Here is a 27,984-nt window from a genome sequence, read left to right as displayed (position 1 = left end):
TGATTAAGGAGCAGGCTCCCTGCCGCAGGGACCCCGTTCTTGCTTACCCTTGGGCCCAACCTAGGTTGGCGTGTACGCACTCAGTGCGACGAATGAAGCAATGAATCAAAGAAACCCATCAACCAACGATGTCGGTTGGTGTCCTTTCTAGGCTTTGTTTTTGTTTCTAAGCCTTGCATCAAGTAAACCACAGCAGGGCTGCACTGTCTGCCTAGGTTAGGAACTTGCTAGAACAGGATTTCTCAGTTTGAGTCTCGGGGCTTCTGACCCGCTAAAATGACATCAAAGTTTTACAGGTGCGCGCGCGGTTGGGCCTTCCGCTTTGCCTTGGATTTCAGAGGGGAGTCTGCCCGTTCGCCCCCAAGGAGCCACAGTTCCGCGCGCATCTCACGCCGCGTCTCTGCATCGCCGGAGGCTCCCGGAGCGCGCCGGCTCCGGAGGCTTCTCGGCGCCCCGCCCAGGGGACCCTCCCTTCCCAGCCCCCTCGGATCGGGCCGACCCGACGCTGCTCTCCCACCCGTGGGGCGCGTCCCCGCGGCCCGCAGAGGCGAGGCGAGGCGAGGCGGTGCGGCGGCAGGCCCGGGGGGCGAGCCGGGGACGCCGCCGCACCCTCGGAGCCCCGGCCCCCGGGACCTCCGCGGCCATCTTCCGCGCGGGCGGGCGGGCGGGCGTGCGCTTGGGAGGGAGGGAGGCGCGGCCTCGGGACTCGGGCCCGCCCCCGCCGCTCCGCCGCCCTGCCCGGCCCCGCCGAGCGCTCGCCCCGCCGCGCCCGGGTCCCGACTTCCCCTCCGGCCCGGCCCGCAGAGCCCGCGCGCCCCCCGGCCGGCCGCCGCTCGGCCCCGCCGCGCTCGCAGAGGCCGCCATGCGGCCCGCGCGCTGGCTCGCGCTGGGCAGCCTCCTCGCCCTGGCCGCGCTGCTGGAAGGCCGGCTGGTGGGCGAGGAGGAAGCCGGCTTCGGCGAATGTGACCGCTTCTTCTACGCCAGGACCCCGCCAGCGGGGCTGGCGGCCGAGGCCCACGTGAAGATCTGTCAGCGCTCCGCGGGCGCGGAGCGCTTCGCCACCCTGTACAGCAGCCGGGACCGCATCCCCGTGTACTCGGCGTTCCGCGCGGCGCGCCCCGCGGCTGGCGGCGCGGAGCCCCGCTGGCTGGTGGAGCCGCAGGTGAGCGAGCTGTGCCCGAGCCCGGGCGCGGGGCTGGCCCCCGAGGGCGCTTTGCAGCCGCGGCGAGGGCGAGCGCGCGGGCGGGGGCGCGGGCGGGGATGGGCGGCCCCGCGTCTTCGCGGCTAGGTCAGGAACCCCGGGTTTCCGAGCCTCCTCGCCGCACCCCACCCCCACCCCCAAGCCACAGCAAGAACCTGGCGATCCGCGAGCCTCCGGAGAAGCCGCGCCGCCGCCCTCGTCCACCCCGAGGCTCCCAGTGGGAAGCGGTTCTCCCCTACAGTTCGGGGTAGACATCTGCAGTGTCTCATTCATTTCCTGACCAGTGAGGAGCGTGAGACTGACCATTTCGGATCAGCCGAAAGCCTCGGCTGGGAGCTCCCAGGCCTTGGCGCAGGTCGTTGCCGCAGTTCTTTGGGCCTGGGTAGGTGGGTGGGCATTTTCATGCCCATTTTGCAGAAGAGGAGATCAAGGCCCAGGGAGTGAAGAGACTTGTGGAAGTCTGCCCAGCCGGGAAGATGGGGCAGGTGTTCACTGCCCTTTCTACTATGGAAAAGCTTCTCTTTTGCAGAGGCCACCTGGGCCTAAAAACCCCTTGTGCACACGACATCGAGTACATTCGGTCTGAAGTTGCGTTGAGTTAGGACCATAAAGGCACATATTTGTAGAAATGCAATGGGAGAGTTACAAATCGTAGGGAAACTGTCCAACTATTGGGAAGGGCAGACAAGTTTTACCTGACTCTTCCTAGCTACGTTATCAGACCACGTGGAAATCATGTCATGAGTGTTCTGTACTGTCGGGTGAGGGTGACCGAACACTGTAAAAGGTTCCCAGAGGCCCTGCTAAACTGCCTTAATACATCCTGCCCCACGTCTGCCTAGCCACCCCCCTCCCTGCACACCCAGCCAGGCTCCCCTTTGGTCAGTTCTCACCGTCCTCCCACCTTGTCTCCTGCACCTGCCCCAGCTACCAAGACCACCCCCCCCCCCCCAGCTGGGAGCAGAGCTACCCACTCAACCCACTCATTCCTGATAGTCACAGCTGGCCAAAACCACATGGGCGAACAGATTGGCCTTCAGGTGCTTCATTCAGAGCCCTGGGTTGTAATCCCTGCAATGTCATTCAGATATTTCTAGCTCTGAGAGCTTGGCCGGGTCTCACGCACTCTTGCACCTCAGTCTTCTTACCTTCCTCTCCGTGTCCATTCCGTAGCCTATGATGTCAGGGCCTATGAGATCAGGCATTGGAAAAAACCTTTCTCAGTTGTACACACCTAAGACATATATTGATCTAAACTTAGTTTGCCCTCAGCTGCACCCCCTCGAGCTCTCTGCATATCCCCCAGATCATTATGCGTCACGATTGTGCCCCTGTCAAGAAACAGATGATCTAGTCCTTTCTCCTTGAGGGTCTCGTGGACAGCTTAAGGAGACCATACACATGGCCAGGAGGACACAGGGAGGCACGCTAAACAAATTTCAGTTCAATTCAGAGCACATTTAGTCATCAGTCACCTGCTGGGTGCCAGGCTCTTAGGGTACCAGGAGAACAAAGGATGCCCCTTGAGCTCTAAGGTTTTCCTAGTGTGCAGGTGAAGAATCAGCTGATGAGAGCTGGGATGCGTGGGTTCGAGAATCAGCTCCTCTCAGCTAGCTGTAAACTTGGCCAGGTTATTTTAGAGCTAATGACGGGGTGGTGTTGAGGATTAAATGAGTTACTATATAAAGTTCCCTAAGAGATGCCTGGCATATAAGTACCAGCTGTTTTTAGGACATAAGCGAAACCCATAAAGGTAAACAAAATCCTACTAGATTTCACCTGTCTCCAGGGTGATAGGGGAAAGCCTTAGGGTCAGGGTGACATTGGTGCTGTGCCTGGAAGGATGAGGCAGAGTTCAGAAGAGAGACAGAAAGGAGGAGGAACATCAAGAGTGAGAGTGGCGGCTCCAGGGGTTAGTGCGTGGGGAGGGGTTGGGATTACTAAACTAGTAGACGTACGCAGGTGCCAGTCTGCTCAAGTGTTCAGAATAAAGGAGAATAATGGAAGGGAGAGGTCGGGTGTGAAGGAGTGATTAAGGAAGGTGTAGTGAGGCAGAGCCATTTATGCAGTTACAGGAGGAGTCACAAAGGAGCAGGTTTCGTGGGCAGAACTGAGTCATCCAGGCGGTGGAGCCCCCGGGGCAGGAAATGAGGAAGGGGATGGGAGAGGAGGGGGGAAATTGTTCCAAATGGCATCACGAAGCGTTGAGATGAACAGTGGTTTGGAAACAGTACAGGAGGCCGGAGGTCCCAGCCGGGGAGCTCAGAACGGTGGCAGTGGCTGATGTTTTCCTCTGCAAGATGGGCTTGGGTCCCCTTCCCACCCGGCCTCGGTGAAGTGGGCCAGGAGCCAGAGGGTATGAGGAAGCAGGGACGGAAGGAGGGAAGGAGGAGTTGCTGCAGGCGGCTCGGGGACACACTGCGGCAGACCTGACTGCTGCCTGCTCCCGGAGGCCTGCCTCCCCGCCCGGGTCCCGGCTGCAGAACCATGCTCGGGGCTCGCTGTGGGCCTCTGGCTGCTTCAGAGCACTTGGTAATGCTGAGTTGCCCTGTGCCCACATCACCTTTTTATGAGGTCAGCTTTACCAAGAGCAGACTGGCGAGGGAGAGGCAGGAGGCCAAAGGAGCGCAGTGCTTGCCTTGGGTAATGAGTCAGTCAGGGCGGCCCTGGCCCCGCGGCTCCCAAAGCCCAATTCAGCACCTTTCATAGCTGTCCTGCAGTTTCCCTTGGGAAAAACAAGCTCCTAACTTGAAGATCATAGAAACTTGGGCACTCTTGTGCTTAAAACCTTCAAGGTGTTGGCTGCCCTACACCTACAGGATAAAGTTCATTCTGCAGGATGCAGTTTTACAAGGCCGTCGGTGCCCTGGCTCCTATCTCCGGCTCCAGCCTTGTTCTCACTCCTCCCCACCCTCACATTCTATGTTCTAGTATTATCCGGCCGCCTGGCCTGCCTCTCATAAAACTGTACTGTCTGTACTTCTGCTTCTGTACTGTTTGTCACTTCTGCTCATTCCTTTTTTTTTAATTTTTAAATTTATTCATTTTTGAGAGAGAGAGAGCGTACGTGAGCATGAGCAGGGGAGGGGCAGAGAGAGAGAGAGAGAGAGAGAGAGAGAGAGAGAGAATCCCAAGCAGGCTCTGCCCTGAGCCTGACATGAGGCTCCAACTCATGAACCATGAGATCATGACCTGAGCTGAAATCGAGAGTCAGACGCTGAAGGGAAGCCTGGGTGGCTCAGTTGGTTAAGCGCCGACTACAGCTCAGTTTGTGCGTTCACAGCTCACAGTTTGTGCGTTCGAGCCCCACGATGGGCTCTGTGCTGACAGTTCAGAGTCTGGAGCCTGCTTCGGATTCTGTGTCTCCCTCTCTCTCAGCCCCGACCCCACTCACGCTCTGTCTCTCTCTCTCTCAAAAATAAATAAATGTTAAAAAAAAAAAAAAAAAAAAAAGAGACGCTTAAATGACTGAGGCACCCAGGGACCCCATGCTCCTTTCCTGTGCCCAGAATCCTTTCTGTACTACCCCCATCTTGCCCCTCACTTCTTCCTCTCCTCCGTCCTTTAAGACTTCTCAGGTGTCATCTCTTCCAGAAAGAATTGTCCACCTGATTTTGGTCCATTGCTCGGTGCTCCAATAATTTCTGTCTTTTTTGTACTTCCCACATTGTTTTATAATTGCCTACTTGTGTGTCTGTCTCAGTGGCCCTTGAGAAGTGAATGCTGCACCCTTATTCATCATGCTTATGTTCCTAAGTGCCTGGGACACGGACAGTCTTAATAAGTGTTCAATAAAATAATTCACTGTTAGGCTCAATCAGGCAGCACTCAGGGAGACGCTCTGCTTGAGCCTTCTTGGGGGGACATGTACGGCTTCAGAGGCTTGCCCCATAGCTGGCCAGCAGCCGCTAATACAAACATGTCCATAAGGAGAGCTGGAACCCTCTTCTGAGTCCACCCCATTGGTCCTTGCTCTGGCCTTTGGAACGCAAATGACTTGGCTCTCTTGTCTAGACAACAGCTCCTTGGTGTCAGATATAGGATCCCCATATCCGCCCACACTGGAAGAATTTAAATGGGATCTTCTGAGGCACAGAAGGAGAACTTTAAAAGGAAGCCGAGAAAACAGAGAGTTGTTGTAGGTTTTATGTGGAATGTGGTTTAAATTGAGAATGGGGGAAAAGGCAAAAAAGAGATGAGAAAATCCCATTAGCGTGATGAGGATGGTTTGGAAGGCTTCCAGTCAAGACCCCAGAGACTTGAGAACTGGTTTCTGGTTTGGTACCAGGAGCCTCACACCTTTTAGTCTCTCAATTCCTTGCCATTTAATGGAAGAAATTTTGGATAAGGTATCGGTGATGCCTTTCAAGCACATTGTCAATTCATGCTGGAGACCGACATTTAAGATCCTACCAGTTTTTAGACATGAATACTGAATGGATCTGGCTTTATATTCAGCTTACACTTTTTTAATCGTACAAAAATACTCTGATGTCATTGTCTTCGTTGGAGAGATGAAGAGAGGCTAATTGATGTGCCCAACGTCACACAGTTTGGATTTGAACTCATGACCCTTTGCTCTTAGTTCAGTGCTCTTTCGGTACGTCGTGGAGATTCTTTGACCTCACAGTGAATCCACTGCGTTAATGGTCATGGGGCTTTCCTCCTCCTCTTTTATATGGGGATCTTCATTTCCACTCTATTTCTCTTTCCCAATGGTCGTAGGACCAGTGGGAGCACATATTTGGCCACATAAATGTTGCTTAGATGTCGGTGGCTCTGGAGTGAAGGGTATGTTCTGGTGAACTACACAAGCGTTTTCCTAAAGGGTCCGATAAGGTCATATTTCAAATCTTAGTAAATGTGAACAGTCATCACAACGTAGAATCTTGATTAAGTTCTGGATCTTTCATTTCTAACAGCAAACAGGACAATTCTGATACTACTTTCTAGTTAAGAGACTTGAATTCAGACCCCTGCTCTGCCACTTATAAGCTATGGGACCTTAAATTCTTCCAGTCCTGTTTTTCTGATCTGTACGTTAAAGGCAATGATAGTGTTTTTCATAGAGTGGTTGTGACAAATGCACAAGGTAACACACACAGACATGTAGCACGGTACCCAGAGTACGGTAAGGTCTTAGTAAATATTAGTGTGTATACTTTATTAAGTTCTTACTCTAATGGGTGTTATTAATTGAAAAACTTCATTTGTGTAAGCTCTGTGCCCAACCTGAGGCTTGAACTCCCAACCCTGAGATCGAATCACATGCTCTGCCAACTGAGCCCGCCCCCTTTTTTTATTACTGTTTTTGAGAGAGGGAGAGTGCAAGCAGGGGAGGGGCAAAAGGAGGGGGGAGAGAGAGAGAAAGAGAAAGAAAGAGAGAGGAAGGAAGGGTGGAAGTATGGCTATCCCAAGCAGGCTCCGTGCCCAGTGCGGAGCCCGTCGTGGGGCTCAATCTCACGACTGTGAGATCATGACCTGAGCTGAAATTAAGTGTCAGATGCTTCACCGACAGCCATCCAGGTGCCCCTATTACATTTTTAAGATTCTTTTCTTTTTTTTTTTTTTTTAACGTTTATTTATTTTTGGGACAGAGACAGACAGAGCATGAACGGGGGAGGGGCAGAGAGAGAGGGAGACACAGAATCGGAAACAGGCTCCAGGCTCCGAGCCATCAGCCCAGAGCCCGACGCGGGGCTCGAACTCCCGGACCGCGAGATCGTGACCTGGCTGAAGTCGGACGCTTAACCGACTGCGCCACCCAGGCGCCCCTTAAGATTATTTTCTTAAGGAAGCTCTACACCCAGTGTGGGGCTTGAACCCACGCCTCTGAGATCCTCCCTGTCCGGAGTAACCAAGAGGTGTGTTGTCACAAAACAAACAGTGAGCAATCGCATTGCAATCTATTGTGCTGAGCCCGGGTGAGAAGTCTGGGAAGCGTCTACTCAGAGGGATGCTTCCCAAGTCAGTCACTCGCGATGTCTTCCTTACCGGGGCACAGATAGCAAAAGCCAGAGTCACACAGGCTACCTTGCCTTGCATTTTTTTCCTTTTCTGGGTTTTTCCTCATCTTTGAATTCAGCGTTCCCGTCTGATTTGTGGTCATCCTCAGGGGCAAGTTAAGGTACCTGCCCTACATTGGCAGAACATTTCAGGGATATTTTGTCCTCAAACAGCCCAGTGGACACCGTTCGGCAAGTGTTCACACTTAAATCTGGATAGGTCAGAAAGGAGCTATCATTTACTGATCCCTTACCGTGTACAAGCCGCTAGATGCAGAGCCTGGACTAGAGTTTATGGCTGTCGGATTCCCAAGCTCTTACTACCCTTTCCACTCTGTTGTACCGTCTCCCAAATCCAGTGTTTGTATTTTCTCTCCAGATTCCGAATGGACTGACTGGGGCTGTTCCTTTACTGAATTCGTCTAGGTCTCCGGATGCTTTGTGGCTTTGCTTCTAATGGACCATTCTGAAAACCCCCGTGTCAGCCTGTCAGGAGCTCAGTTATTAGCTCCTGGTGATTCAATGGATCGTTCCTTGACTAAGGATTGTATTCTTTGGGTTTCAAATGTCTCTTCCTTTTAACTGTCAGTGAAACTTTTAAAGTACAAGTGAGAATATGAGAAAAGAAATCCTCCCATTTGCCAGTGGTTTTGCTTCCCGTGATCTGGCCGTGTTCTTGGAATCACTGTTAGTTCAAGAATGTTTTCCCCTTCAAGGTGTAGATCGTGTCTCCTGGGTGGCCACGTACCCTTTTGATTCTGTAGAACTTGACATCTGATGGCAGCAATGATCTGTTGCCTGCTGATATATCTGGCCACTGAAAGGAAGGAAAAGTAAAAAAAAACGACTCATGGGGCGAACCAAAAATAGAAGCACCATTAGTATTCCAGCCATGCTTCTATTGACCCAGTGCCGGACAGAAGTGTGGCTCAATCAAAAGAGGTCAGGCTGAGGACATTCTATACTTTCAGTCAAAAGGAAAAATATGGTACATTTCATTTTGGAGAGTAAACAGATGGCTGCCATAGTATTTGAAAATATAAGTTAAATTACATGTTCCAGTTGACTTGTACCTTAATTTTAGGGATGATTGGTCTTGAGTTTTGATTGATTTTCAGTTGGCAGGAACACCTAATGCTTTAACAAAGCCCTGGGCCCTTTGTCACTTAATTCACTAAATCGACAAATATTTATTCGAGCATCTGCTATGTGTGAGGCACTATTCTAGGCCCTGGGCATAGAGCAGTGAATCAAACAGACAAAAATACCTTCTCTCATGGAGCTTAATATCTACTGGAGAGCACAGGTGATTATAAAATAAATAAATAAAAGACAGGGCATGTTAAATAGTGAAAGGGCGAAGAAAAATAAAGCAAGGCGGGAGGATTTGACCTATCCGGGAAAAGGTGAAGTTTTTAAAGGGCTTTCAGGGGAGACATCACTGCGGAGGTGACTTTGTATACACACCTGAAGGAAGTGACAAAGCCAGTCATGCAGGTATCTGGGGAAAGGATGTTCCAGGCAGAGAACAGTAAGTACAAAGGCCCTGAGGCAAGAGTGTTCCTCACGTTTGAGAAAGAGGCCAACGTGTCGAGAGAAGGAGAAATGAGAGTAGCAGGAGATGAAGTCAGAGAGGTGGTGTGGGAGATAGCAGATCACTTCGGGCCTTCTGGGCTATTTGTAAGAAACCTGCCTTTGGTTTCTTAGTGAGATGGGATGAGATGGGATACCATGGTGTCCACTTTGAGCGGAGGGTTTTTGATTTACATTTTGATTTACATTTTGATTTACATTTTGATTACATTTTGATTTACATTTTGATTTACATTTTAATAGGGTCATTTTGGCTGCTGCGTTGAGAACAGACCGTAAGGGTTCAAAGGCAGAGCAGAGAGACTAGCTAGGTGGTTTCAATAATCTGGCAAGAGATGATGGTGGCTTGGACCACCGGGGCTGGCATTCTTTCTAGCTCAGAGTATATTTTAAAGGAAGAGCCGAGAGCAAGAGAAAGGGAGGAGTCACAGATAACCCCCAGGACTTTGGGCAGAACAACTGGAAGAATGGAGGTGCCTGTGAATAAGGTGAGGATACTAAGGGAGGAGCTGGTGTGTTAGATGTGCTAAGGGTGAGATGCCTTTGGGTGTTGAGCAGAGCTTCAGGTGGGGGCCTAGAACTCTGAGTACTTTCTCACACAGGGCACTTTTCTAGGTGTGTTTTCACATGTGATCTCACTTAATCTGAGGATCCAAAGCAGGTGCTGCGCTAACAGCACAGAGCCCGATGCGGGGCTCAAACTCACGAACCTCGAGCTCATGACCTGAGCTTAACTGAGCTTAATGCTTAACTGACTGAGCCACCCAGGCGCCCCCCCCCCCCGCCCCCATCAGGATTTTTTTTACAACAGAGCATGTTCCCAGCCCCACTGCCACATGCCAATGAACATCAGTGCCCGCAGCCTCCAGGAGCACCCTCGTGCCTGTAGCCAGGGCAGGTCCCAGGATCTGTAAGTGCCTCATTGGGCTGAGGGCGCTGTTGCCTCCTTTTGCACTCTTGCTCCGTTCTAATCCGTCCTGGGCATTCCTATGGCCGTTATGCAAGCAGACATTCTCTATAAGGTGATTCCCCAGTGGATCACCTAAAAACTCCTTCAAGCCACAAGGATCATCCCGAGTCTCGGTGAGCGTGGCCAGGATAAGGGCGGGGTCTTGGGTCTTGTCAGGGCGTGGAGCTGTTGGCTGCTGGAGGTGGGGTGGGTGCCACGCATGAGCCTGACAGCCCAGCTCCTGACCAGGTGCCAGTTGCCTGAGGGAAAAGGTGCCAGCAAACTACACCCTCCAGAGCCCCACCTCTGGAACAGAGAGAACCCACTCATCCATCCGTCGGTCCTAGCGAGCACGAGAATCCCTCCGGTGTACCCAACCTGGCTCCCCAGAGAAGGAAAGCCAGGCTGAGCCCAGCACATTCTGAAACTGCATAGCCCAGTAATGTATTACACCCTGCTTTGGGACCAGGAGAGGGACTTTGCTCCAACTCAGCACACCCCACCTCTTTAAAAGTACAGAAATTCCTTTTTTGCCTTTAGGACTGTTAGTAAACTGGAGTCCTTCCCCTGTGCAAGTTCTCACCTTTGCCCTTACGTCCTAGGTAACCTGGTTTTAATGCAGCTTGGCCAACGAGCCTTCCCGCTGAGTCTGGGCAATGGCAGCATTGGTTTCCGGAAGTCCCCTTGTCATAACATTCATAACTGAGGGAAGAAGCCAACCCATATCACATCAGCTTTTTGAGTGGATTGGCCAGGATGCATGATAGAACTGGGCCATGTAAGGAAATGGCCACTGTTGATGTTTCTGAAAGACTGGGCATCCACTGTAGTCTCCAGATACATGGAAGCCGGGGAAGGGAAAGCCGGGTTTGTGAACCTTGGTACGCCTTTACTTGTTCTGGAGCATCTCCACTGTATCTGGGGTATCTGCCACTGTATCTGGAGCCGTGGCACCCATGATGACAGAGGCCTCCTTCATGGCCAAGCACACCGTTTGGTGTGGTTGGTGACCTTGCTCTTGTACCTCAGCCGGACAGACCTCGCTCCTGTGACCCCCGCCTTCTGCACTTTGGAGGCCCAAGTCTGCTCACCTTCCTCTAGGGCTCTGCAAAGCAGCTTCCCCATTGGTTAACCCTTTCTACCCACATCTCTGAATTTACTGCACTCAGAAGCCAGAGAAGTACTCTCAGATCATTAATCCCATCGTGCCTCCAACAGCCTCAGCGGAAACTCTCCAAGGCTCCGCATTTCTCCTCAGATAAAGATAAGGCCTTATCGTGGTCTCCGGAGTCCGGCACGCGTGGCTCCCGTTCCCCGCCTGGCCTTATCTGGTGTCACACACATTACCAGGCCTTTACTTCTAGCCACTTTGGCTTACTTCTGTGGGGTGTGGTGCTGCTGTTTTTTCACGCCCATCATAGGGCCTCCGTACCCGCTGTTTTGGTTTTGTTTTTCGTCTTCCGGGATATTCCCAAACAGGTCAGCTGCCCAGAATACTCTCTAGTAGTACCAAACATACCTTTCTTTGCTAGCGTGTCACAGTTGCACAGTTATTTGCGGAACTAACTGAGCGCCACCCAGCTAGACTCTAAGGTCTGTGAGGGCAGGGTACAGGGCTATTGTTGCTGTCAAATCCTCGCCCTCTAACGCAGGGACCGGCAAACCGTTGGTATAAATGGCCAAATAGTAAATACTTCAGGCTTTGTTCGCCGTGTAGTCTCTGATGCACCGATTCAGCTGGGCTGTTACAGCACAAAGACAGCCACAGACAATACATACATGAACGAGCACGGCTGTGTTCCAAGGGAACTTTATTTACGAAAACTGGTGGTGGGCTGGATTTGGCTCACAGGCTGTAGTTTGCCAGCCCCGCGGTCTAGCCCAATGCCAGCACTTGGGCGGTAATTAAGGAGTGTCGCTGAATGCTGAGCGCTTTGCGAATATGGATTGAACAGCAACAGTGAAATTCGCACGCTGGGCGGGCCCTCCTATTCCTATTATAGCCCGGCAGCCCGAGATACATCTCAGCTGTGTGTGGTGATGGCCCCTATTTGTCATGTTAAGGGTTTTTAGGATTATAAACATAACATACGCTTATGGTAAAAATATTTTTCGAACATTCTAGAAGTATATAAGGAAAAGGGTCTCATTTCACGCAGATAACGAACTAATCTTTACAATTTGCGTGTGTGTGTGCTAACATTCCAGAGATTTCTGTTACACATAGAGACGCATGGAGGCACTCCTACTCTTTATTCTAGTCAACAAGGTTCAGGGCCCTTTTGGACTCTAGCACACCCCTCAAACAACCATCATACCCATGGAGTGGGAGAGTGGAGGGGCTCTGGATGAGTGAATTTGCACATACACAAAAATAATTTATTGCATTTAGAAATAGAAGGCCTGGGGCCTCCACATGCAAAGTCTATTTCTTTCAAGTCGGTATCCAGGTAACTCACGGACAGCCTGAAATAATCTTACCTTCTTCTCCCTTCCTGTGCTCCTGAGCAGCGGTGATCCTTCTCCTCTTAGAGGAGACTTGCTGGCCTGCCCAAAGTCACAAGGCAAGGAGGTGACAGAGCTGACAGCTCTCCTCATGTCTAACCTGGTGTTCTGTCACTCAGCCGTGCTGCCGTGTAGTCTCACATCGAGAGGAACTCGAAGAAGAGCGATGTTCATAAAACCCAGGAGCAAAGGTCCAACACATGGAAATGATCTTGCCCGAGAGCAGATTTACTAGCCTTAAATCATATTTATTACACAGCGTTGAGAAGCACATGCTGTCTCTTTTGTGCTTAAAACACAAGGATAAGATTTAATAGTTTGAGGAGGGTTTAGGTTGGATGCAAATAAGCCATTTCCTGACAGCGAGAGTTATGACACCGTGGGGAAGGGTCCGAGGGCTGTGAAGTCCCCTTCTCTAGCGATCTTTAAAATGAAGGGTGGATTTTGCCAGTTAGCTTTGGAGAAAGGCTATTTTTTATAGCTGTAATCTCTTTTTTTTTTTTTTCTAAAATTTGTTTTTTGGGGGGCGGGGGTGAAGGGCAGAGAGAGAGGGAGACAGAGGATCTGAAGCAGGTTCTGTGCTGACAGCAGAGTCCAATGTGGGGTTCGAACTCATGAACCTCAAGCCCATGACCTGGGCTGAAGATGGACGCCCAACTGAGCCCCTCTTATAGCCGTAATCTTGCGTGGAGACAGGCTTTGAGCCTTTCCCGGTTTTCTGAGGAGGGTGACTCTGAAATTGGTTGACAGTGGTGATATCTCAGCCTCAGTTCCATGCCTGAGTGGCTCACTGACCAGGCCCGTTACTGTTGCTTTTGCTGCTCTCAGTATTAGGTACCATTCTGCTCCCCTGTTCTTGCCACAGGCCAGTGCTTGAGTTTTTCCTCTCTTCTTGTACGTAATAAATGTGGTCACAGCCGGTCAGACAGAGACAAGAGTTTATCACACATTTGTTCTCTGGCAGCGAGTTGGGGTTTAAGAGGTAGGCGTGGAATTACAGGGGTTTTCGGTGATTGAAACAAGCCCACGCCATTTCTTATCTGCTCATTCACTTACTCATTCCTGATCAGCGGGTCTAGAATTTTAGCACTGCAGAGTATGAGTAGTCAGGTACCCAGCTCCTGATTGACTCTTTGATTAGTGTTGTCATTCTCTTCTGCGCCAAAACCATTTACTCAATTACCAGCACTAAGCCACGAACTAGGAATTTAAGACGTGGTCATGGAACAAGCCCCAGCCCCTTTCCGCAGGTAACTTGTTACTTAAAGTAGGAAGGCAGATCGTGACCCCAGCTTAATTCTCTCCTAGTAGACTGTTAGCCCTGAAAGGGCAAAGACTGAGCGAGCATACAGTGGTTCAGAAAGTGGGTCTTAGAGGGAGACAAAATTGGGCTGTGTCCCAGCTCTGTCATTTATCAACTGTGTGACCTTGGAAATGTTACCGAATCTCAGGGAGTTCAAGTTCAGTCCCTGTCTGTGGCACAGGGCTAATTGTCCCAATTCCATGGGGGAGTGATGAAGATTTGGTGTGACAGTGTGTACAAAGGCCACTCTGCATTGTGTCCAAGCCCTCACTACATATACGTTAAGCATGTTGAATGAACAAGTCACCTTTGCTTCCCAGACCATGCCTGCCTTGGAGACAACCGGGATGAGGCTGACCATACTCCTAGGTTTGACCCAGTATTATTTCTGAAATGGTTTCCTGGCCTGTGATGGGAAAGTGAGAGGTCAGACTCCTAAGGTGGCCAAATGGAAGAGGAAGATAGGTCGGGCCAAGCAGCAGATGCAATAAAACCAACAAAACTGGGGCTTTGTCAGTGTTGTACCCACCTTCGGTAAAAAGAAGGGTCCAAAGGTCAACTCTAAAGTCCTTTGTAATCCTGGATTTCTCTAATAAAATGCGAGCTGGCCAAAAACAAAAACCAAAAATCCATCCTCCTGCTCCAATGCTACCTTTCTTGTGACTGGTCTCAGCCTTTTCTGTGGCTCCTATGCTGTCCTCCATGTTACTTAGCCCATTGATGCATTCTTTCTTGAAGAATTTAGTAGAAGTTCCTTCTCTCTGGTCTGTGGGGTGCCCCCTCTGGTCTGTTCCGAGACTTCTGGAACCAGGACAGCCTTGTCTCTTTCCTTTGTTCCTGAGATTTAATCCAGGTGTCTGGGAAGTTCCATGTCTGTAAGGTTCTTGCCCCAATTCCCACAGGGGGCTTGCTGGGTTCTCCTGATGCTTCAGGCTAGTTGGTACATGAATCATAAACTTACCCAAGCTTATTCAGGTGAAGGGTAGGGCTGTTGTAACAGATGACTGGTAGATTCACAGACATAGCAGCGGAGGTACACACAGGCCTCAAAGGAACCAGAGCTCAGAAACTTCTAGAAACCAAATGGTCCCACAGACTTTAGGGTCTTTATCCTACTCTCCTCTTTTAACTAGTTTTCCTGCTTTCCCATGGGTCAGCCTGACTACCAACTCTAAACTGCGTGTAGCAACCTTCATACTCTAATTGTTGTCTGTCTCTGAGTTTCTTGGATTATGTTGGATTAAAAACCTAAGAGAGCCATCTGATTGGTTGCTGGCCAGATTGGCCATCCCTTGGTTGTGACTGGCAAGGGGGTGAGGAGGAGGAGGTCATGTGGTAAGAAATGCTGTTTTTAGAGATAGTATCTGAAATACTCAGTTAATTTAGAAACAGAAGTTGACTGTGGCATGTTGACGAGGGCTGATATACCTTGTGGTTGCGGGAGCCTGGTTTGGGCGGCCATATTAGATTACTCGAGGGACCTTCACTACTCAACAGAACTGGTTCTGTGTACCAACTGTGTGTGTAATTCATGCCACAGAGGCCCTGAGGTGGAATTGATCCTCCCAGGACTGGGTGAGCTGTGATCTTGGGAAAGCACTCACAGAGGCTGTCTCAACCCAGGGTCCTGGCAGGAAACAGATGGAACTCTCAAAGTAGTTTAACCGACAGAATTGAATGAAGAAATGATTTACAGAGAACTAAGGGAGTCTACAAGACAGGGTAAAGCGCCTGGGGCCTAGCCATTGCAGGGACCTGTTACCATCCCAAGCCCGTGGGGTCAGGCGGGAGCCTGGTGAGAGCCATGACTGCCCAGAAACTCAGCCAGAGCCACAGCCGCAGCAGCCAGATGCAGGGGGAGCCAAGGAATAAATACTCTGGTCTCTCTCTTCCCACCCTTCTGTTGGCTGCTCCAGGCAGAAGCCAGAGGGCATGAGAGCTCAGATGATGTGAGCCAGCCTCCTGGGGCACAGAGCAGGGCAGAGAGGAGTGGAGAAAGGATCAGGGAGGCCAAAAGACACCCCCGGCATGGGGGCTGTGAGGCTGGGGCTGGGCCTGAGCGCCCAGGAGGAGTTCAAGCAGCAGAGAGGAGTGGTGAGGCACCCCCACCACTGAAGTCATGGGTGCCCATACAGGGGAAGCAGGGAAACACTCACATTACATCCATATAACTGATGTTGTTGGGAACGGATTGGCCTGTTTTGGCTGAATGAAAGGGAAGATTTGAGAGAAGAGATTGGAGGGGTTGGGGAGGCCTTCTGAATATACCTGTTTGCCATTTAACCAGGCAATATAGGATACTATTGAAGATGTTAGAATAGTGAGATCTGCTCAAAAGAGTATAAGTAGCAAAAAAGGACTTCTTATTCTGTGGATGGATAAGGTAGGAAATCCATGTTTACACAGTTTGATGATCAGAATATTCACTGCTCCAACAGGTGGAGGATTTAAATGGCCCTACAATACTTCATTCTCTCCCTTGGTATTGTCATCACAGCTCTTGCAATTTGTGAATAATACTCTCACAAATCGCAAGGATCATGTGGATCTTTTTTTTATTTTAATTTTTTTTAATGTTTTATTTATTTTTGAGAACAAGAGAGACAGAGCACGAGCGGGGGAGGGGCAGAGAGAGAGAGGGAGACACAGAAACCCAAGCAGGCTCCAGGCTCTGAGCTGTCAGCACAGAGCCTGACACGGGGCTCGAACTCACAGACCGCGAGATCATGACCTGAGCCGAAGTCAGACACTTAACCGATTGAGCCACCCAGGCGCCCCTCATGTGAATCTGTAAGCCCAGCTAGGCACTACCCAAGGGTGACTTAAACATTTGTTTTTTGGTGTGGGGTTCATGGACCCCCTGCATCAGCATCACCTGGGGTGGTGGTTAAAATGCACTTCTGAACCCCACTCCAGTCCTGCTGAATATACCTCTGGTGTGAAACACAAGAATCTGCATTTTTAACAGGGACCAGGGTGCTCCTAACACAAACTAAATTCTGAAAACTACTGATTTAAGGAGACAGCACTCATTTCTTGTAGTGGCTATCTGGGCAGGAGTGAATGCCACCATGGACCCATATGATGAATGAGAATCTGATAAAGATCTAGCCCAGCGGGTTCTCAATTTAGAATCATCTGGAGAACTTTAAAAACATCCTAGATGCCCAGCCCTCTCGCTACTCCAGAATTCTCATTTAATTGGTCTGGGGCGAGGCCTGGACATATTTTATGTAAAACTTCCAGGTGATTCTGACAGGCAGCCAGACCCAAGAACCTCTAATCTTGTCTGAACTCGGAAGGTGGAAAAAGTTAGAAACGGAAGAAATGTCTCAACTTAACAGACTTTTTGGAATTCCGTACCCCACGGTCAAGTGCTAAGAATAATTGCTCTGGAAAAGAAAGCAGAGAACAGAGTGGAAAACAGGCTGCAGTGAGTAATGAGGAAGGAAACCAAAGAAGACCAGGGATGATGTAACCTGAGAAGGTACTGCCGTTCTGGAAAGGTCTTAAAGGACTCGGGCACTTTTGTAGACTCCCAGCAGGAGTTTGAAAGTTGGAGTTAGGCATGAGAAGGAGCAGCCAGAGGAGTCCCACGGGAGCTTGTCTGTCCCTGAGGCCACCCATGGGCCTCCCCTCAGGCGTCCTTTGCTGGCCCAGCCGTGTATTGCCAGTTTAGGGTTGGTGCATTTTTTAATCCCCCCCTTTTTTTCCATTTTTTTTAAATTTTCAAGAAAAGGTTGAAATGGAAGTGGAACATCCTTTGATTCTTTCTTTTCCATCATATTCTGACTCGGGGAGAGAGAACCCTTCACGCAGCTTATCTTTGTACCTCCACACCCTGGACACGGGCTGAACACCTACTGTGTGCACAGCACCAGGAGAGCTGGAAGGCCTGCTCCTCCCCAGGCAGGAAGGTGTGTGAGCGGCCCTGGGGGCCCAGAGGAAGGGTGATTCACAGGGAGGAAGGTGGAGGGCACCCCAAGGCCTGCCTGAGTGCAAAAGGGCTGGTCAGGAAATGAAAAGCCCTGTGTTTCTCTTTCAAAAGAAAAAAAAAAAAAAAAAAAGAAAAAAGAAAAAAGAAAAAAATCCTAGTAGGTCTTCTAAAGCTGTTTCTGTTCCCAAGGGGATAGAGAATATTTTGGATGCCAAATAGGGAGGATTTTTTTTTCTTCTTAAATGGGTGGGCCGGAACTGTTTATTCCCTTCCTGAGAGCTGAAAGGTCTTAACGGTTTGTCCTTCCTCAAATGCCCCTCATCTGCTATGGAGGCTTCACCAGCCTCCTGCTACTTTTCTGAAAAGCAGCTCTTTCCTCGAGCTGCATATTTTCCATGGCGAGTACATTGTCTCAGACTTCACCCAAGGCCTCAGATCTAGTTCATTCTGATGCGCGTGACTGTGCAGAGGGCCTGTTTGTGCATCCAGCTCCAGGTCTGATAAGATCATCCGATGTCCGATGTCCCCGCTGTCAGCTGCACTCATGTTCCTTGTGGTGGGCAGCGGGATGATAGCATCTTTTTAGTGTCCCTGTGTGTGTGTGTGTGTGTGTGTATCATAGTTCAGCGCAGAAGCAAAATCGGAATACCAGCTGTTCTGCTCATTCAATTACTTAACTCTTGTTGAAAATAAAACAGCTCCCAAAAGAACAGCCTGTTTGTCCCCACAGAGTAGGTAGGCGCTCACAGGGGGTCTCTCCTGATCACAGGATCTTATCTGAATCAGCCCAGCCGAGAGCTTATCTAGCCTCAGGCTAAGATTCTCCGGGGGGAGGAAACACCACCCCTTTCCGAATCATCACAAAGTTCCAGAACCGTTTTGATGATCCTTCTAGATGACCACCTTTTCCATGCGGCGGATCGTGGAGCAGAACCAGAGGACGAGCTGACCTCTCTGAAGCCTCTCTTTCTCATCTGCAAATTGCAAGAGATGATGTGCATCAGAAGATTGTTGTAGAGGTCAAATGAGGTCACTCTTGCAACAACTGCCAGTCACTCCCCGATGGCAAAGGGCTGCTGTGCTGGCTGCAGGAGCACAGAGGTGATCGGGCACTGTCTCGGACCCTTCAGTATAGTGGGATGGACAGATGGAGAAACATAGTTTCAGTGCCTGCCAGCTGTCCCCCCACTTTGTCTCTGCTTGTCTAAATCGACCATCCACTTGTGTCCCGTCCACCTCAGCCACACCTGGCTGCCACTCCCCAGCCTCCCCGGTCTACGTCCCCTGAGCCCGTCTTGCTCGCCACCTGCGCTCGCACCCACTCCAGTCTCTCCATCAGCAGTGCCAGTGGCTGCCACCTGCCGCCCTCCGTCCCTGCCCACCTGGACTCTGAGGTGCTTCAATTCTGTTTGCAGTGCCAAGGCCGCCCCACTTCAATCCCACCAGTTCTTTCTCTGCACCTGTCCCTGACCTGTGGGTCACGGCTGTGCACAAAAGCAGTACAAAAACTGTAACTCTGGCCTAAGCACAGCTGGTCTGTCCCCATCCTGGTTGGCTTCCATGGAGCCTTCCCTTCTTTCCAGCGTCTTTCCTGCCCTCTCTCATGAATTCCCTGGCATGGTGACCACCACAGGCTGGCAGGCCTTCCCTGCCCTCCTAACTCTCTGCCTCCATGTCCCCACTTACGGCAGAGAACTGACCCATACCAATTCCCCATGTCCCCTCCCCTTCCCGCCATGTTCTCAGGAGAGGTCCCTTCACCCCCGGCTGACTCTTCTCCATGTGCTCCCAGTATCATTCCCTTTGCTGTCCCATCCCCCTGTGGCATTGGTGTCCTCACCACCAGAATACTAATAAGCAACACCCACCAAGAACCTAAAATACGCAGAGTCTCCATTATGCTTTATGCAGACGAAGTACACGAGATGGTCCTGGGGGCACCTGGGCCCAGTTGATTGAGCAATCAGTTGATTGAGCATCCGACTCAGGTCATGATATAACGGTTCATGGGATCGAGCCCCGCATCAGGCTCTGTGCTGATGGCGTGGAGTCTGCTTGGGATTCTCTCTCTCCCTCTCCCTCGGTCCCTCCCCTGGTTTCTCTCTCCCTCTCTCTCAAAATAAATAAACTTGAAGAGAGATGATCCCAGTGTTCGTGCTCCTTACAGTCTGTAAAAATCTATGAAACAAATGCCCAAGAGCCTGTTCTCCTGCATATGCAGACACCGCCCCCTCCCCAATCCCAGTATCTTCTTCTGTTGGATCCATTGTGTGTGTGCGCTTTAAAAGTAGTCTTGGTGACTAGTGATGAGCTTCTCCCACATTCCCATCCTCCCCACCTGGGCATCCCAGCCCTCTTGCAAAGCCTCCGTGCCGCTGTGCTTCTGGGACATTCCGGGACCCTGTGCACACTCCCAGGGCTGCAGCCACTCTCTTGCCCCGTGGCACAGCCCCCTGACTGGTCTTGGAGGTCTTGACCAGGACCCTCACTGACCTCCTGGTCTTCTGGCCCTGTGGGACCCTGTGTCTCGTCAAAACCCTTGTGCAGGCTTGCTGCTAGGAAGGGGGTTAAGGGAACTCCCCTGTACCTGCCAGGCCTCCGAACTGTTGCAGAGAAGGTGCTTGTGAACTTGGTATGATTGCAACGTTAGAGGAGTTGAGAAGAGGGAGCAAGAGGAAGGGGGAAGGATGGGGGCAGAGTACGGCTGCCGAGCCTCCATGTTTGTGTTCTCCTCCTGCGGACCGTTGTCACTGTCGACGAATCGCTCTTCTTCCCCACTCAGTGACAGACTCCCCTGTGGCAGATCTGTACCAGGTGACTCATGTCCCTGATGTTTGCATGGACCTCGCAGCCCAGAAACCCTCAGGGACCGGGGCTCTGCTCAGTGACACTGTGCCCCTGAGATAGATGCCTTTGAGCCCCCAAGTGCTCCCTTGCACAGAGACCTGAGCAGCCCCACCCTCCCAATGCCCCTTTCCCTCGGTGGTGTGTGGGGGCCGGAAGACCATCTTTGCTTATCTCCGTGACCTGCTCCTCAGCAAAGGGCCTGCTCGTCCCCTGCCTATTCCTGAAGCTTCTCAAACAAGTGGTCTGCAGCCCGCTCTTGCTCTGTCCGGTCACCTCCACCACCTGTCTTCCTTCCCCAGTCCTCTGTGGACATCGCCCTTTGAAGTCTCACTAAGGATTCTGGAATCATCGAAGGCCTTGATTTTCGTCCCCATCCTTCCATTTCCCCTCTGGCAGGTGCCACACTGTTGATCTTCTGTAGCCAAAGCTTTCTCCTCCCTTGACTCTTGATGTGACCCTAGATGACTGATTCTCCTGCGGCTCCATCTGTGTTTCCCAGTTGTCTCTTGTCCTCTGCCTGTCCTCCAGCATGGCCGCCCTGTGGCTCTCCTGTTCCCTTCCTTACCCAGAGGCATGGACGGCTGCTGGCGCGGAGCTGGGGTTTTGGAGTCTGAGAAGCTGGGTGTAAGCCTTGGCCCTGCCACTTACATATTGGATGACCTTGTACCTGCTGCTTAACTTTTCGTGTTCCTGCGAGTAAAACGAAGATGATGATAACACCTCGCTGGGAGGGTTATGTGAGGAGTCAACGCAGCAGCTCAGTGCTTTCCAAAGTGTAGTCATTGGCAAACCTGCTTTACAATTTTGGCCACATCCGAGGTAATGGGGATCCTATCAGGATTAAAAAAGATGCTTCGTACTGGGCCTCTGGGTGGCTCAGTGGGTTGAGCGTCCCACTTCGGCTCAGGTCATGATCTCACAGTTCGTGAATTCGAGTCCCACGTCAGGCTCTGTGCTGACAGCTCGGAGCCTGGAGCCTGCTTTGCATTCTGTCTCCCTCTCTCTCTCTCTTTCTCTCTCTCTCTCTCTCTCTCTCTCTCTCTCTGCTCTTTCCCTGCTTACACGCTCTCTCTCAAAAATAAATAAGGATTTTAAAAAAAATTTAAAAGATGCTTTGTATGGAGCTTTCCATGGTGCCTGGTATGCAGTGAGCGTTCACTAGGTGGTAGTGATAATTATCCTGTGATGAGTTATCTGTATATCAGACCGTTTATAATCTGCTTCCTGCCACGGGTTCCAATCCATCCTTTCACTTTTCCTTAGTCAGAATCCGATTTTCGCCGGCTGCTGGTCTCTGCCCTGACGCCTTGGTGTAGAAGTCTTGTTAAGCCTTGCTGACCTTTCTGTTTCTCTGAATTTATCTAAGTCTTGCACATCCTCCTAACACCACCTCAGCTCTGCCTTCTTCAGGAAGAAGTCATCGTTGACTGCATTCATTGTGCCCTTCCTTCCTTTCAAATTGGTCTGTTCTTTTTCTTCATAGCATGTATTTGGCATTTAACATAAACCACACTGCACTGTTGTTTTTCTCTTGGTTTCCTATTTCACTTTGCACCTATGTCTGGTTTTCCTAAGTAGGTGGTGAATTTCTTAATGTGAAGGCCTGTTTCGAGGCAAATAAGGCAGTGATCAAGGACACCAGCCATGAGGCTGGACTTTCTGCGTTCACATGGTAATGCCACCACTCACGGTGTGGCCTTGAGTAAGCTTCTTAATCTTGATGTGCCTCAGTTTCTTCATCTGTCAAAAGGTGATCATGGTACCTAGTTTTTTTGTAAGTTTAAATGAGTGAATACTTAGCATAGCCACTCACTGATGTAATACATGTAAAGTTCTTTGAATTGTGCCATGTAGGGCTCATTAAGTGTTGATGGCCATGGTGGTGGTTTTTGTTACCAGTCCTAACGCTTCCTTCTATAGTACTGGTCCCACATAATATACGCTTAATAAATATTACTGAATGGATGAATATTTCCCCTCCGGTGCTCCTCTGCAATTTTCTATCAGTCTATTTTTCTTACATGCATGTTGGCAAGAAAATTGAAACTCTCCTGTCATTTAATTCCAACACACACACACACAAAAATCCCATGGGTTTTAAGAGCTTTTACTGTCTGGCATAAAGGGCAACTCATTGAGAGAAACAATTTTTTTTTTCCTTGTACTAAATTTGAAAAAGGAATTTATTATAAGATTATTTATGGGGCAGGATGCTGGTGGAGGGGGAGAGTTCATTTTTCTAAAACCTCTTAACATGTGATTCGGAAAAAAATTTTCCACTGAACACAGGAACTATATCAAATGACGTGGGTGGCCCAGGGGGACCAGGTCAGCCGGGAGGCGGATTACAGAGAGAGCTTTGTACCTGCTCCTCCATCCACAGGTTCCACTGGGAAACCAAACAGTAAGATGAAGTGGTGCGTGCAAAAGGACAAGTGTCACCCAGAAATGTAATCTGAAATCACCTCTTACATCATAGGCTTATTTTTGTCTTCAGCGAGCAGTGTTGTCAGTAATTTATAATCATGGCAATAACCAGATCATTAAACTATGCAGAGAGTGTGGAAAAATACATCTGCCCTTTGCATGACAGCGCGTCAAAGAATATATTAGACTTTCTCAATCAAATACTCTTACTATTTCTAGTACGGTTTTCCATACCTGAGTTAGGTATTTTAATTCCATACACACTGACATTCCTTCACAAAGTGGAGCCTCCCAAGACATACTTGATTGTTCTGCAGAGTTAAGCAAGCATGGAGATGCTGGGAAGCTGTTTTGCTGCCTTTACTCGATAGAGTTTCAGATGATGCTGTAACAGATGACATTGAAACACTCATCACCTTGGGATCAGAAGAGTTTTGTCGTAGGTTAAAAAATTGGTTTTGAGACAAGACATAGGAATCATAATGGGGATTTCTGTCAGTGGAGGTCAGCTAGCAGACTATCATAAGACCCTGGGATTTAATGTTTTATAAATGGTATGGTAAAGTGACTTCATAATGTAATACCCAATGTGGGAGGGGGGGGGGGCGCGTGCGCAAGCGCAGGCATGTGCGGGTGCGTGGGTGTGCGTGTGAGAAGGTGTTATCACAGAGCAGTTCTACCCAGGTGGAGTGTACGCAGGACAGAAAACAGGAAACAGCCTAGTTAGAAGCCACTTTCAAACACCAGTGTCATGGGATATTAGGATGAAGCATGTGTGCACCAGAGGACCAAGCGCTCCCGAACCCCAGGGCGAGGAGGGCTCATGCCGTAGGGACTCTAGAGCCTTGGCGGAAGGGTTCGAGCGCACCGTCGCCACTGCGAACAGCACGCATCTCAGTCCTTGCTCTCTTCTTTCAGATTGACGATCCCGCCAGCAACCTAGAGGAGGGGACTGATGAGACTGATGCCATCGCCTCCGTGAACAACCTGGGGAGCAGGCAGGCCCTGAGTGCAGATTACGTGGATTCTGATTACCAAAGAGGACAGCTGTTCCCGTTCTCCCTTGGCAGTGATTTCCACGTGGCCACGTTCGCTCTCACAAATGCAGCTCCGATGACCCCGTCCTTCCGGGAGCGGTGGTACATGAATCTCAACAGCCTAATGGACCGCGCCCTGGGCCCTCAGTGTGGCGGTGGGGAAGACCTGTATATCCTCACGGGCGCCGTGCCCTCAGACCGCAGAGTTCATGGCAAAGTGACCGTCCCTGCGTTTGTTTGGCTGGCAGCCTGTTGTGCCGTCCCTGGCAGCGGCTGGGCCATGGGCTTTGTCAAGCACACCCGGGACGGTGACGTCATAGAGGACGTGATGGTGAAAGAATTGGAGAAACTGCTTCCGTTTAACCCTCAGCTGTTCCGGGACAACTGCGGCGAGACGGAGCAAGACACGGAGAGAATGAAAAAAATCCTGGAAGTGGTTAACCAGGTCCAGGACGAAGAGCGAGCGGTGCAATCGGAAGAGGGCGCTAGTGCCCGCTCTAGCGCAAAGAGCGAGAGATCTGCTCTGCTGCCCCCAGAGGCCTCTGAGGAGAGGAGTAGCTTTTGGGGCAAGTTTATGGGCCTGCTCGTGACCCCCGTCATCAAGCTTTTCCAGTTACTTTATTATCTTGCAGTGGGGATCCTGAAGAACATTATGTACCTCCTGTGGTTTGTTACCAAGCAAGTGATTAATGGCATAGAAAGTTGCCTTTACCGCCTGGGTTCGGCCACCATCTCCTACTTCTTGGCCATTGGGGAAGAGCTGGCCAGCATTCCCTGGAAGGTACTCAAAGTCATGGTCAAAATCATCAGGGCCGTTCTGCGGATCCTTTGTTGCCTGCTCAAAGCCGTTTGCCGCGTTCTGGGCATTCCCGTCCGAGTCCTTGTGGATGTGGCCGCTTTCCCTGTGCACACCATAGGCGCGGTTCCGATTGTGTGCAGGGACATTGCAGTGGGCCTCGGTGGCACTATCTCTTTGCTCTTTGACGCCGCTTTTGGTACTATGGGTGGCCTGTTCCAGGTTTTTTTTAGTATCTGCAAGAGGATTGGCTATAAGGTTACTTTTGACAATTCTGGGGAGTTCTAGAACTCAAAAAAAACCAGTCATGTCCAGTTACAGTGAATTTGACTTTTTTTTTTTTTTTTTTTAAGTAGAGAAAGCTGGAATATTTTGTCTTTGCAATGGGTTTCTGTTCACTGTCAATTACCACTATATTTTGAGCGTTGGTAGGGGTATTTGCATGTTTTTGCAAAGGAAGATGGTATAATTTAGACTTGACCTAAGGGAAAGGTTGAGGCTGGGATTATGTGTAGGACATCTGTGTGGTGTGGGCAGACTTCCAAAGCATTAGAATCTTTATTCACTCTGCTATGGGTGGACCACCTGAGATTCTCTGGTGTTCATTTGTGATAACTAAGAATTACAGAGGAGGGAAGAATTAGAAGGCAACTTGAATCCAAAGAGTTTTGAAGCAAAGGAGAAAGGAATCTTGTTTCCGTTCTTCTCTGAGACGTGAGGGCAAACTGCTAGAGGTGATGTGGATTGATTTCGTTTTCATTTGCTTCTCTTTCTCTCCAACTCGGCCGACCTTGGGAATGTGCAGACATGGTCCCCTGCTGAAATCACTTTCTTAGGGATAAAGAATTTGCTCTATCCCTTAGCTTTCCATGGCTTCCAAGGACCCGTAAGGTTGTTTGGGTTTTTTTTTTTTTTTTTTTTCTTCCAAAGATGAATTTTGCTGCATTTTTCTTTTAGGTAACGATAAGCATGTTATGTTAAATGTGGCATAACAGAGTTTGAATGTAAGGGCGAAATTTTTTCACCCTTTGAACAGTGTAGTACAGTCCTCTCAGGTGTAAAGCAGAGAATGCAAGGGTCGGAGTAGGTGCCGCAGGTCTGAGAACCTCCTTAGCCAAGCTTGGATTAACTTGGTGTAGATTAAATTTCTGGCTGACAAGAATGGGCCCAAAAACTGACATGTTGAGCTAATATGAAAATCTGTATTCCTTAATATTCTAGATCAGGCTTTGTTATATATCAGGCAAGTACCCCATTACCATAAAGCACTCAGACCTCTGTCCTTAAATGATTGTTTTGGTTGAAGTGTATATAAAAGAGCCACAAAAGAAAAACTATTCTAGCTATAATTCCATATCCGTATATATCTAAGTTTGTATACATATAAACTTGAATAAGAATCACTACGTCTTAGGAAATAATTTTTTAGTGTGTTTGAGGCTAGAAAAGTCTCCCATTAATGCAAGTTTGGTTTGAGAGCTAATCCCTATTTTTTTTTTTTTTTTTTTTTTTTTTATCAAGCACTCGTCATTTTAAATCATGCCCTGAAAGAGAAAGCAGTATCTTCCAAACTTTGATCTGCCTTCCACAGCTGAGCTGGAATCGTCTGGATTTTTCTGAACGTTCTAAAGAGTTGCCGTGAGGTAGAAAGGGGCCAAGGGTAAAATGCTGATCTTGGGAGTGCAGGGTACCATTCATCTGAAAGTTAGTTGCAAACACCTGGGATCCAGAAAGGCAACAAGGAGAGAAAAATGGGCTAGCTATCTGCGGCTGGTCAGTAGACAAGAAATGTGAGTGTAGTGACTTACACTTTGCCGAAAAATAATTGAATTGCACCCAGTAGAAGCGTAGCTCTCCTGACCAGTTGGCGGTACAATGTTGGGGATTACGAACACCGGACTAGTCCATGATAGGGGGATATGCGCTAGATTTATCCAAGAATCTTGAGCAGTAGTTTACCAACACTTCTGTTCGTGAATGTGAACATCTGTAGTTGGGCTTCCCTTCATTTCAGCGGCGTGGAGGTGCACGCCTTGGTAGTAAGGGGTGAGGGTTTGCCTTGGTACTAAGGGGTCAAGAATCCTGCTGGCAGAAGGGAAGGGAATCTGTGAAGTAACAAGAGAGATGGTCTGGCCAAACCCCGAACTGATGAAGAAACCCAGGCACAGGGAGGGGCCAGGTTTGCCTTTAGTTTCTTTGCTAGCTGATGAGAGACCAGGAGCCAAGGTCTTTTGTACCTGTCCTGCCACACCTGGGATGTCAGATAATGTGTGCGTGTGTGTTACTACTCAGCTGCCTCCTTGGACCATCGGCAGGGCTTTCTCCGTCATCCGTTAAACAGAGTCTAGGCCCTGACTCATCAACGGGATTCAGCCTAGGTGATGAAATGATTAGCCGTCCATGCACAGCCTCATGCTTACTGCCTCCCACAGAATCTGTATTCCCTCACAGTATATATTTGCATACCGACAAGGCCCAAAGGGGGCATCCGTGGCAGCTTGAGCCTCTTGGCACCATGCAAGAAACAGGGCATCCAAACTGCTTCTTAAGAGCCATTTGGAAATGGCTTCTTTCTCATCTGTAGTTGTTTAGTGTCTTATTTATTTATTCTTGTGTGGCCTTTTGTGAAATCTGGGAATGAATAATAAAGCAAAATATATCCTTAAGGTTAGGTGGCCGAGACCCTCCACTCTGGACCGCGAGGGTTGGCTGTGCCTCTCGTTTACCGGAGCTGGCTCTAGCAGGTGGTTGGACTGCTGACCTTGCCAACCGAGCTACTTTGGGCTTTGAGATGAGAATTTGAGGTGTGAATCCGGATCGATGAACCCTGTCTCTGGCTTGAAGACTTTTCTGTGGCTCTGTTATGTTCTCAGGCCCACGAGAGGTCAGCCAACTCTTCCTCATTATGGAGCTAATCTTCTAGTCTGTGGATCAGCCACGCCTTTGGACACTCCTGTTTTCCATTGTGCCTTTTGAATGTTGGCTTCTCACTCACCATCAGCACTTCCACCTCAATGCAGACTAGCGAGTTGGGAGAAGGAACTAGAATGAAGCACTCATCATTCAGTCAGCCGTTCATCTGTCAAACGTGCATTTTTGAACATCGAGGTTGCAGAGTTGCAGAGATCAGCGAACACGGATCCCATCTTGGAAGAGTTCAGGAATCTAGTGGAGGAGAATACACGGTACAATGGATAACCTGTAACATATCATGGCTGGTGTTGCAGTGAACGTGCCCCCTGGAGCACAGGAAGAAAGCCCACAAAACCATGGAAATTAGGGAAGCCTTTCTGGAGGGTGTGACAAAAGCCAATTGGACATTTTCAAGCTATGTACAATGCTGTGCACCTTGCAATGCTCAATAAAGTAATTACTGACAACTCA

General features: G+C 49.8%; 1 protein-coding gene and 1 long non-coding RNA gene across 2 annotated transcripts; one reads left to right on the top strand and one right to left on the bottom strand.

Moving 5' to 3' along the window:
• Positions 1-731: 731 nt before the first annotated feature.
• ENDOD1 (endonuclease domain containing 1) lies at positions 732-27,984 on the top strand. The gene is made up of 2 exons (XM_045483567.1): positions 732-1,162; positions 23,686-27,984. The coding sequence occupies exons 1-2, from the start codon at positions 863-865 to the stop codon at positions 24,886-24,888; spliced, it is 1,503 nt and encodes a 500-aa protein (XP_045339523.1). The 5' UTR covers positions 732-862; the 3' UTR covers positions 24,889-27,984.
• Positions 18,149-23,751, bottom strand: LOC123600996. The gene is made up of 3 exons (XR_006713919.1): positions 23,549-23,751; positions 23,002-23,152; positions 18,149-18,467 (listed from the first exon to the last, which is right to left on the bottom strand). It is a non-coding gene; the product is annotated as an uncharacterized LOC123600996 (long non-coding RNA).

This window comes from Leopardus geoffroyi, chromosome D1 (genome assembly GCF_018350155.1).
Source record: "Leopardus geoffroyi isolate Oge1 chromosome D1, O.geoffroyi_Oge1_pat1.0, whole genome shotgun sequence".
In the NCBI taxonomy this organism is placed as follows: domain Eukaryota; kingdom Metazoa; phylum Chordata; class Mammalia; order Carnivora; family Felidae; genus Leopardus; species Leopardus geoffroyi.
The sequence above is the reverse complement of the archived record's forward strand: the minus strand, read 5'-3'. Positions and strand labels throughout refer to the sequence as shown.